This window comes from Sinocyclocheilus rhinocerous, unplaced genomic scaffold (assembly GCF_001515625.1).
Source record: "Sinocyclocheilus rhinocerous isolate Xijiao unplaced genomic scaffold, SAMN03320098_v1.1 scaffold869, whole genome shotgun sequence".
Classification (NCBI taxonomy): Eukaryota; Metazoa; Chordata; class Actinopteri; order Cypriniformes; family Cyprinidae; genus Sinocyclocheilus; species Sinocyclocheilus rhinocerous.
In genome coordinates, this window is record NW_015653483.1 from 1009402 (window position 1) to 1020921 (window position 11520).

Here is an 11520-nt window from a genome sequence, read left to right on the forward strand (position 1 = left end):
GAAAGATTATTTATTCAGCTTTCAGATGATGCATAAATCTCAATTTAAAAAAATTTACACTTAAGACTGGTTTTGTGGTCCAGGGTCACAAATAGATAAAATAATTAAATAGACAAAAAAGATTCAAATATACACACATACACACATATATGTATATATTAGGGATGTGCGCGACGACTAATCTGACTGACGTTTAAACGTAAGTTTTGTATCCGATTAGCTGACTAGTCTAAAAGCAAGAAACCCCCAAAAGATGGTAAGAAAAAAAAAACTCTGTGCGTGCGTGTAGCATAGCCTATATTTGAAATACTTAATCTATGAATCACACTGTCAAATTCCTCAATGAATTCGCTTGCCGCACACTTGCCTCGCGTTATCATAATTTCATTTTAGGCAGTCGTTAAAAATAAAAAAAGAAGAGTATACACTAACGTCGGCCAAAGCATAGCTTATTTATTCAAATCAGCTGGGGAAATGCAGAACAATGGAAAATCAATCAATAGCCTGACAGAATTCTTAATCTTCATATAACGTTAGCCAACATATTAAAACACAAGTCGAAAACAATAGGAAGGTTTATCAAGAAATAGCATTAAAACGGCTTTTAAAAACATACTTCGTGTAGGCTATATTGTCTAAAAACAAAACAATCGTGTAATCGACTATTGTTTTCAGTGTCGACTAGTAGGAGCTGTACCGTTTAGTCGACTAGTCCCGCACATCCCTAGTATATATGTATATATATATATGTATATGTATACCGTATTGGCCCGAATATAAGATGACCCTGATTATAAGACGACCCCCTTTTTCCAGATGTACCTTTTGGAAAAAGGCTTTTTAAAAACCAAATCTTATTTTTTCTCAGTAAAAAACATTTTGTCTTCAATTAATTTCATATTGCATATTTTTCCTATTTTAATTTTTGTTTTGAAAGTATGGTAAAAACTGGTAAAATGTACTTACTGTAGTCTTCAAATCTGGGTACTGTCTTACGTTTTAAAATCACAAAGGGAGTTTGGTGCCATCAGGCTAACGTGACAGTCACGACTCATGCAGATGTAAGGTTTGTTTTTACTCGCGATCTTTACAACACGCATTACATTACGTATTTCATGGCACACTCGTTTCATGCGTATTTGGCGCCACCTATTGTTGTGGGTGTATTATTGACATGTCAAAGTCTAGACCCTGAATATAAGACGACCGCGTTTTTTCAGATGTATTTCCAAGAAAAAAACATTGTCTTATATTCGGGTCAATACGGTATATATATATATATATATATAGCTTGCTAGCAGGTGTACTTAAATTATAGGATGTGATATGAATTCAAATATGAATAAATAAAGAAATATTGATAGAGAGATCTATATATTAATGCGTTTTCTGAGAAAGAATCACACTATATATTTTATATATATGATTGTATTGGCACAGACTTAGTACACACACCAGTTTAGAAGTAATGTAACTTTGCTGAGAATTTATAGATACTGTGATCACAAACCTGGGAAATATTGCTGTGCCACACACACATATACACACAAACAAAATAATGTTTGATAGCAACAGTGGATGAGCGTATGCTGATACTCACAATTGTTCCATTGACAGCGTTTTTATTGTAGTACTTCTTCCTCTCGTACTTGTCCCTGATGAAGAACTCCACAGCTCTGAAACATTGCTCAGGAAAATTTAAATATTGATGGCTTACGACTAATACAAATAATATTAAACATCACAGCATTTAAACAAGCATGGCATGCATTCACTAATTAACCTGAGAGGTTGTAAGAGACATGGAGAAGCTTGATGCTGACTGCTAACTAGACTATACATTTTTAAAACCCATGAAATGGCTTGACTTTCTTGTGCTATTGCAACAAGTTTTGATAGCATATACCTCTCATTATGCCGCATATACATGACATCAAAGTAAGCGCACAGACTGAAAGCCACAAAACTTGTTTTTTTATAGGGGTCTTTAAATCTCAGTCTTATTGTTTTAATGTTGATCCAAGGCCCAGTTTGAAACATTGTTTTTGTTTTTTGTCAAATCTCATATTGGCTAGGAAGATTTAACTGGCATCTTGCTCAGCTACAATTAAAGAGGCCAGCCCTCTCAGCCTGGCTGTTTTCTCTCCTCACCATTAAAGACACTAGAGCACCAACACCCCACCTGGACCATGAACTGAATACAACTTAGCATTCTGCATCTTGAAAGAAAGAAAAGAAAAGAAAAAATCAGGATCACACAAAGATGGACCAAATCCTCCTAAGCCTGTTTTTTTTTTCGTTTCACAGCAAACACACATGCACAGAGTGGGGCCAAAGACAAATCAAAACACACTCTCTCTGAATCTCACTCCCTGTTAACAGAGCGAATTTATACAGCGACAGTAAAATGCTAAGAGGACGGGTTCACGCAGCTTTATTGGATTTACACTCATGAATCCCTGATCACAATACAATAATGCATCTGATGAAATATGGATCAGGGTGAAGATGGTTCACGCAGCTTTATTGGATTTACACTCTCATTAATCCCTGATCACAATACAATAATGCATCTGATGAAATATGGATCAGGGTGAAGAAGCAGCTGTCAGGAGGAGAAAGAATGCAAGAAAGAGAAAGAGAAAAGACAGGGGTGAGCGACAAAACCCCTGTAGCATCCTCAGTACAAAAGATCAGCGGTTCTCAAACTGGTGGTCTAGGAAGAATTTCAAGTGATCCATGGAGGACCAATTTTAAACAACACAACTAATTAAAATACACTACCTTTCAAAAGTTTGGGGTTGGTATAATTTTTTTATGTTTTTGAAAGAAGCATGGCACCAAAGCTGCATTTATTTGATAAAAACGGTAATACTGTAAAATATGATTTCAATTTAAAATAACTTTAAATTTAAAATAATAGATTTTAAAACGTCATTTATTCCTGTGATGGCAGCAAAGCTGAATTTTCCAGTCTTCAGCATCATTATGTTTACATGGACAACAATAATCCGATTTTAACACGATTAAGACAATACTCTGATTAAGAATCTACCATGTAAACAGAGATTTTTGATTACCTTAATCCGGCTAAAGTCATAGTCGTCTAAGTAAACAGAAATCGAATTAAGACATGTGGAGTAACTTATTCCTATTTTAGTCGCATTACTGAAGTGCAGTATAGACATGTAAACCCCTTAATCAAATTATTACCGTTGTGTAGGAATTTTCGCCGCATTTTGCGACAGGATACACACACAGCAGTGGTCAACCGTTTGATGGCAAATAAAAGAGCTTCCACACCACCATCGTCTGTATGCACGTACAAATAATTAACTGCACTTGAAGCTTTCATAAAATTAAAAATGAAACAACCAAAACTGTACATGGCATCATCACGAAGAAGAACTATGTTTATACGTGAAATTCCGGAGGGGACGTCGGATGGCGTCACGTGGGGACGTAATGACGTGTGCCATTAATCGAACTATGTACTGTAACATGTAAAACGGGAACATGAAAGGAATATTCTAAAAGCAACTCATGTAAACACCATAATCATAATATTGGCTTATTTAGAATAAGGTAAATAATTAGATTACTGATGTCCATGTAAACATAGTCACTGATCTTTTAGAAATCATTCTAATATGCTGATTTGCTGCTCAAGAAACATTTCTTACTATTAATGCTGAAAACAGTTTTTTTTTTTTTTTTAGGATTCTTTGATTAATATAAAGTTCAAAAAAACATTTATTTGGATTTTATGACGTTACAAAAGATTTGTCTTTACTGGTACTTCAGATCCATTTAATATATCCTTGCTGAATAAAAGTATTCATTTCTTAAAAAAAAAAAAACCTTACTGACTTCAAACTTTTAACAGTAGTGTAATTCTAATTATCAAAAGCACCAACACTGAATTAGCCATTTGATTAATAAACCCATATTTTTTGAGAGGAACAAATTATATTTTGCTGTTAGTGTCAACAATGCAAGAAAAAAACAACAACAACAAAACAAAAAGAAAGCATCTATCAAAATGCCTTAATGTCTAAACAGTATATATGTGTGTGTTTGTTTTAATATAATTTTAGCTGTGTTGCTTTAATGAGTATACTGTACAGACAGCTTGCTGGGCTTTAGATGCTAACCAGTTGTACCAAAAAACCCTCTTGGAAAAGTTCCAAGCATCTTTACATTCATACCCTTTAAAACACCTACTTTCCAAAATGTGTTGCGAGACACTTGAGAGTTTTCTGTTCTGCTGTGCTCAGTCTACTGTTTTTGAATGCAAAAACATATGTAAATCAGGCCAATCCTGTTCCTGGAGATATACCTTCTTGCAAAGTTCAGCTCAAACCCTAATCAAACACACCTGAACCAGCTAATTAAAAATCCTCAGGAACACTTAATTATGCAGGGCTTCTTTAAGACGATCAGTCGAGTAGGGCTTCAGGCACCTAGACAAGTCGATTTTGAAAATGTGGAGTTTTGCACATTCCTAAACTTAAAATGGTAAAGTTGCTTTGTTGCATCACGCCGAGTTAGGACGTGATGCAAAAGTTACAGAGAGGAGCCGGGAAGAAAGATCATGCATAAAAAAATAGCACTGGCATCAATAGGAGAAAGATAAATGAGTTACACATTAAAAAAACAGACTCAAAAATATGAGAAAACACAGAGAAAGAAACCAAAAGCACACCAAATGAAGGTACCTATGCCATTCACAATGAGCAACAGAAGAGAGAGAACTTCAAATTTCCTCTCTGCCGATTTGACGTTTATATTAACACTTTTCCATTAGAGAGATCACGAGAGGGAAGCAGTGATAAGTGGGAAGTGAGAGAGAGTGAAAGACCCCCACACTGGTGCACAAAAGATCCACATTTCCATCTGAAGAAACCACACCTGTGATAAAGCAAATTCCCTCAAAGCTGGTTTGTGGAGGAAGCTCACCTCTGCTGTCCAGATTAATCCATTTCGACGGTTAAGAATATTGTACCTCATCGGTCAGCATACAAATGAAGCCATTTCCATATCCACACCAAACGCAGGAGTGCTGATAACAGGCTGCGGATGCCAGGGAAATTCAATTAGGCTTTCTGAAGGCGCCAATGAGGAGAACATGGAATTATCCCGGCCGCCACACACACCCAATTAGACTGATGTGTGAAATGGGACGGAGGAGGATACCCGAGGCAAGAGGGATGAGGCGGAGGGTTGAAAGACATGAAGAGACTTCCTGTTAGGCCTCAGCGGTGACGGTGAGGTAGTTCCTGTTCAGCTCTGCTGTGTGTGAAGGTGCTTAAAACAGCAGCTGTTTTCTCTAAATCTCTGCAGCCAGAGGTGTGAAGTCACATAGGCTTCTGTCTGCCACATTCACCAACATTACACCAGGAATTCCCGACTGCATTTTTATTTTGTATATATAAAGCTCATGATGGAACTACAGGAACAACAGTTTGAGTTGTTGTGACAGAACTGACAAATGAAATGTATAAATCAAGATGTATCACTAATTTATTTTTATCTTCCTCAAAGTATTGTGCAATTTTTAAAAACACTACCAATCAAATATTTTTGGAAATAAGTTATTTATGCTATCCAAGGCTGCATTTATTTGATAAAAAATACAGTAAAAGCAGTAATACTGTGTAATATTATTACAATTTAAAATAACTGTTTTCTATTTTGATATATTTTAAAATGTTATTTATTCCTGCAGTGACAAAGAAGTCATTACTCCAGTCTTCAGTGTCACATGATACTTCAAATCATCCTAATATGCTGATTTGCTGCTCTAGAAACATTTCTTATTATCAATGCTGAAAACAGTTCAAGGCTGCTTAATTCATTCCTCAATGTATTGTGGAAATGACATGCCAGTGATACATTTTTTTCAGGATTCTTTGATGAATATAAAGGTCAAAAGAATAATTTATTTGAAATAGAAAACTTTTGTAACATTATAAATGTCTTTACTGTCGCTTTCAATTGCTGAATAAATCTGATAAAAAATCTTACTGACCCCAAACTTTTGAAAGGTAGCACATGTGCAAAAATCATGGTAATAAGCACAAACAATCAGTGGAGCTCAATGACGGCACTTTTTATAGCGTACTTACAATTTCATGCATGTCAAAAAGCATGTCATTTAGTAAAGTACAGCTCTCCTTTCCCTCATTTTTCAAGCCCTGAACAATATCATGACCCTGCACTGTAAAAGTTCATCACCTAGAACTAAATATCTCAAGGAACAAAAATGTACAGAATGTCTTTTTTATATATGGTTTTCTTCCATTTCTCTGAAAAATAAGAACTGCCTTCAAGCCATAGTTTTAGAAATATTAAAAAAATCACTGGTGTGCCCCTGCATTGTCATCCACTGCTCATAGAATTGGGTTAGACAAGAACGATTTATAGAATTATGGGAAATGGCACACATCCTTTGCAATCTCAATTGCAAACCTAAATATGTGTTCTACCAGCCACTACAAATTCAAATGCAAATTGACATCACTTTGATTGCAAGCTTAAGGACTGTGAGCAATATCTTGCCATATATATTTGTAGAAATACTCCATCAAAATAGTTATCTACAAATCTTGACGAAAAGTGCTGTGAATCCCTGTATTTGGCAACCAAATAATGAATATCTTCATTTATCCGCGTACAAGACAACCCAACATGTAGAACATGCAGATCTTTAAAGCGATAGACTGCACTGCTACATACATACTCTAAACCCTTTTCTGTTGCTTACAAGAGAGAAGTTGTGTTGGCTATGGAATCTTTGTTTGTGTGAATTTGGCAGCAACAAGAAAAGAGTAGGACGCAACAGCATAAACTCACAAATACCCAGTTCTTTCCATATTACAAATCCACAATTTGTCTTTTCTAGCGCCAAGAAAAGGATTTTTCACTTTAATCATGCCAATCCTCTGCAGACGACCAAGAATGAATCTGTACCACACACTAACCTCAGCCTCTGAGAAGAAAGTTGATGATGACTTCTCGAATAACTAGCAAAGGCCATCAAAGCATAATGTAATGACAATTACAAACGAAAACACAGGTAGACTCAAGGATACTGGTCAGTTTGCGGCCGTCTGAAGTTTTCTGGGAGATGAGCTTCATACAGCTGTCTTGCCTTGGTGTTGCCCATGCTCTGCACACTCTAAACAGAGAAAGACAGACAAAAAGAGAGAGAGAGATAACAGGTGAAAAAGAAGAACAACACAAACCATCCATTTATCCCAAAGTCCATCCAAAAGGAGAAAAAACAAGAACCTAAATAAGTAAATAAATACAATTATTTTAAAAATCTAACACACATCAGAGCTCAAGCACCCAATCACACATTTTATTTTAAGCCACATATTAAATGTTAGAAACAAATATTTTGATATATTTCCTATTATAAATGAAACGGTTTTCTTTTCAAAAAATATTGCAAATGTTTTATTTCAGCTGGAAACTGACAATTAATTCACACACTTTCACAGTTTTGTCAACTGATCCCAAACTCAACTAGTGTACTAGTCCATTATTAAAATTACAGAAATTCAAAACATACAGCACAAAATCTTTATACGATCTATAAACAAATTCATCAAGTTCAATTAATGTAGAAGCAGGTCATCTAAATAAGCATAAACTCTGAAACCGAGCATCTCTGTACAGTGTTTCCCTTCACATAATTTAAAATGCATAAATGATGACCTTAGGGAAAAATTTAATGTATATATTATGCTGCTACGTATTCATTATGGACCCCTAAAAAGAGTTATATTGATCTCTCTTTCTCTCTCAATGTCAAAGTACTGCAATGACCTCTGAATAAAGAGTGACCTCATTCATTCTTTAAGGTGGTGGAATTTGATTGGTTGCTGTGTGCACAATCACTGGGGCAACAGGAGTGATGGTGCAAAATATCTGTACCGTGATTCATGCCACACATCACAGTTCCTAACTTCCTAATAAAGCTAGTGGTAAAATGCATGAACTTTTAATCTGAAAAAGATTTTTTTTAAAATAATAATAAATAAAAAAAACGTTGGTTACAGGCTCAGTTGTCTGTGCTAGTTTATGGCCTTGATTCTTAATTAAATCTGTAATCGAGGCTATTTCGAACATATACAAATTACGCGCATTTGCATTATCAGTTCAATGTCACGTACATCAAAGTCTGTCAGAGACAAATTAATATGAGGATGGATCAGACTGAAGGAAGAGAAGATGCTGAAAAACAGACAAGTAATTACCTATCAAGAATTAATTATCCATTTCAGACGTCAATTAATATGGAAAGGGGAGATCCAAGACTCCCTTTTGGTTGCTTAAAAACTCATAAATCTTTCAAGCCACACTGCTCTTTACACCACAACACATAGAGACACACAAATACAGTTACACATGTATACCTGTAATATAAATGAAGGTTATCTGGACTACATGAAGCAGTGTGTTATGGAGCCATCACTCACACTACACTAGATAAACACGTGTCCTAATGACAAACATACTTTTCAAACTATTCTATCTGATACTTCAAGGGTTTGCAATTTGGATAAAAACTCACATGTTAGCCAACTAGATGACATTAATTTGGCAAAAACAGGCAAAGAGATATCAGCAATTTTATCTTTACTTTTTTATATTATGTTATTTGGAATGGAAATATTATATTTAAATAAAAGTAATAAAATAAAATAATATCATATCATATAATTTATAATATTATATATATTTAATAATCGCACTAAAATTTATAATGTTGTAATAAACTCACTTGTAAAATATTTATTTTAGTTTTAGCGTGTTTTAATTTCCTACTCGTATTATTGATTTATAATATCAGCCTTTCTGTAAAAGTAATTATTGGTCTCGACCAGAATTTCAGAAATATCAGAATTACATTTGAAAGACAAAAATAAATGTACACTACCATCCAAAAGTTTGGGGTCATTTTTTTTCTTCAAATAAATTCATTATTTTATTCAACAATGACACATTATATTAAGTTTAATTAATTGACAACAATTAAGTGTCAGAGTAAATTATTTATAATGTTACAAAAGATTTCTATTTCAAATGCATTTTGTATTATCCATCCCCAAAAAAATAACCCTGGTTTCTGCCTAAAAAAATTACAAATAACAAAATAAATAAATAAAAAGTTTTCAAAATTGATAATAATAAGAAATGTTTCCTGAGCAGCAAATCAGCATATTAGAATGATTTCTGAAGGGTCATGTGACACTGAAAACTGGAGTAATGGCTGCTAAAAATTCAGCTTTCATAAAAATAAATTACATTTTAAAATAGATTAAAATAGAAAACACTTATTTAAGATTGTAATAACAGTTTACAATATTACTGTTTTACTGTCTTTTTTTGTTCAAATAAAAGCAACTTTGGTAAGTTCTTTCAAAAACATTAAGACATTCTTACCAACTTTTTGAACAGTAGCGCATGTGATCAACAAATGTGAGACACTATGAAAGAGCAGTACTGCCTTAATCTGTTGAATGAGAGTTGGGACATCAGCAGACCCCAAACATCCTGTTGAGCCCCATAAGAAAGAAAAAGGCAACGAACATAGTGAAGTGTTAAACAAAAACACACATACTTGTATCTGCTCGGGGGTCCATTGGTCCAGGTTGACTGATTTGACGCGTGATATATGCACTCCCAGGTTCCGGTGTATTCCAGCACAGCGGATACAAATAAACACACCAAGATTCCAAGAGGCCCATCGAGGTCCTGCGGGGAAAGAGAGAGAAAAAAAGACAGATTTTAGACCTGCAGTAAAGCACTTCCCATTATCTGAAACAGATAACGCCATCATAACAGGCAGTGACGGAACCAATATCTAAGCCATGGAATTTTGCCATCGTGATAAAATTCGATCCAAGCGCCAGATGAATGCAGCAGGTAGCCCACCTGAATCAACAGTCAATAGCCGCAGGTACCTGAATAAAACAGTGAAACTACATTGTGAGACTCCTGATCTCATCAACCACAGAAAAAAAGGGAGAAGAAAAATGTGAATTGTGTTACAATACAGACTGCATGTGATTATCTTAAGCCCGGTGTGCAATATTCAGCTCTCAGAAGTGACTGTAATAGCACGGGGGCGGACGATAGTGCTCTGACTGTAGACGCTAACAAGGGCAAAGGTTGTGTATCTTTCAGTTCTGTTTGAGAAAATGAGTGTGAGAACTCGATAGCTTTCGGGTGAAAAGTTGTGCGTGGAAGCGGATGGACTGGGGGGTGTGGTGTGGGCGCACTGGAGCGGCCCTGACAGCTCTCGGCTGGTCGGTTGGCGTTGGTGAGAGCACTGCTCCTGACGGGCTATAAATCACAGGGTGTGCTGGGAAATGGATTTCTGTGGTTCACCCACCCTCTTTGGCTTTATCTACACCTGTCAGCCATCTTCGGACACGTCCAATTCGCTTCCTCCGTCTCACGCTCTCTCGCAACACGGAGCCGTATCCGTGGTTGCGGGAAAAAAATTAGAAAAATCGACGCACATACACTACAAGTACAGCCATTAGCATAACAAACAATACCGCACTGTTTCTTCAGTTTCTTCACTGTTCATAATTTATCCTGCATGATTGCTCAGGATATTAATGGCTATCTTGCTTCTGTTCTGTGCTCAGATGACAAAAGAGGACGGGCGACGCGTGAACAGGCTGATAAGATTCCCCAAACACGGAGGAAAAACTCTGGTGAAAACTGCAGTAATGAGAGAGAGCGGGTTTCCAGTCTCTTATCTCTCACCCTCCCCAAAGTACCATCCGGCTGGCTGCACAGGCTCCGTCTGCCACCCTCCCAGATTTATTAGCCCAATAAAAGGCTGCAAGATTGTGTCTCACACCGCTGCACCAGGAGCTGCATAACTCACCCACAATTAAAGAGGGTTAATTTGTCATTAAGTGGAGCCCGGTGCAGTGAAGGGTGCGGTGCCCCTGCGGAGGATTGGATTCTTACAAATACTTGAATAGAAAACGATGTGAAACACAAAGAACAGTTTGTGCTAAAGAATTAAGATTAACTAAAATTATATTGACTATAAAAATGTCCATGCCTTTTAAGATTTTATTCATTTCTATGAATTTCCCAGGCGCTGTGAAAGTTTCTTTTGGAGTTCCCTGATTCTCCAGGTGTTCCAGCACCGTGAAAACCCCAGTTTCAAAAGTTTCAAACAGTCCAAATCAAAACATTTGGAAGAGCAAATACACATGCAAAATAGAACATTTTCGATATGCCTGCAATGATACACTGGCGTAAAGTTGACGTTGACGACTTGAGATGTAGGAGTGGGCAGCGAAACCAACATATGATGATGCGTAATTTTATATCATAATATCAATATTTATATATATTTTATATATATTTTATTTTAGTTTACTCCCGCTGACGTTCCCACACAGTGTTGCCAATTTGGGGATTTTGTCGCCAAATTTAGCTACTTTCTCATTGTAGCTGCGACTTTTTTTTTTTTTTTTG

At 36.0% G+C, this 11520-nt stretch overlaps 1 protein-coding gene across 1 annotated transcript in view; it reads right to left on the bottom strand.

Moving 5' to 3' along the window:
- The window catches only part of smap1 (small ArfGAP 1), a 139822-nt gene that overhangs the window by 89372 nt on the left and 38930 nt on the right, over nt 1-11520 (bottom strand). The window contains exons 2-4 of the mRNA XM_016522700.1: nt 9635-9768; nt 7095-7180; nt 1601-1676 (exon numbers count right to left, since the gene is read on the bottom strand). Coding sequence (XP_016378186.1) covers nt 1601-1676; nt 7095-7180; nt 9635-9768 — 296 coding nt within the window. The remainder of the gene's footprint in view (nt 1-1600; nt 1677-7094; nt 7181-9634; nt 9769-11520) is intronic.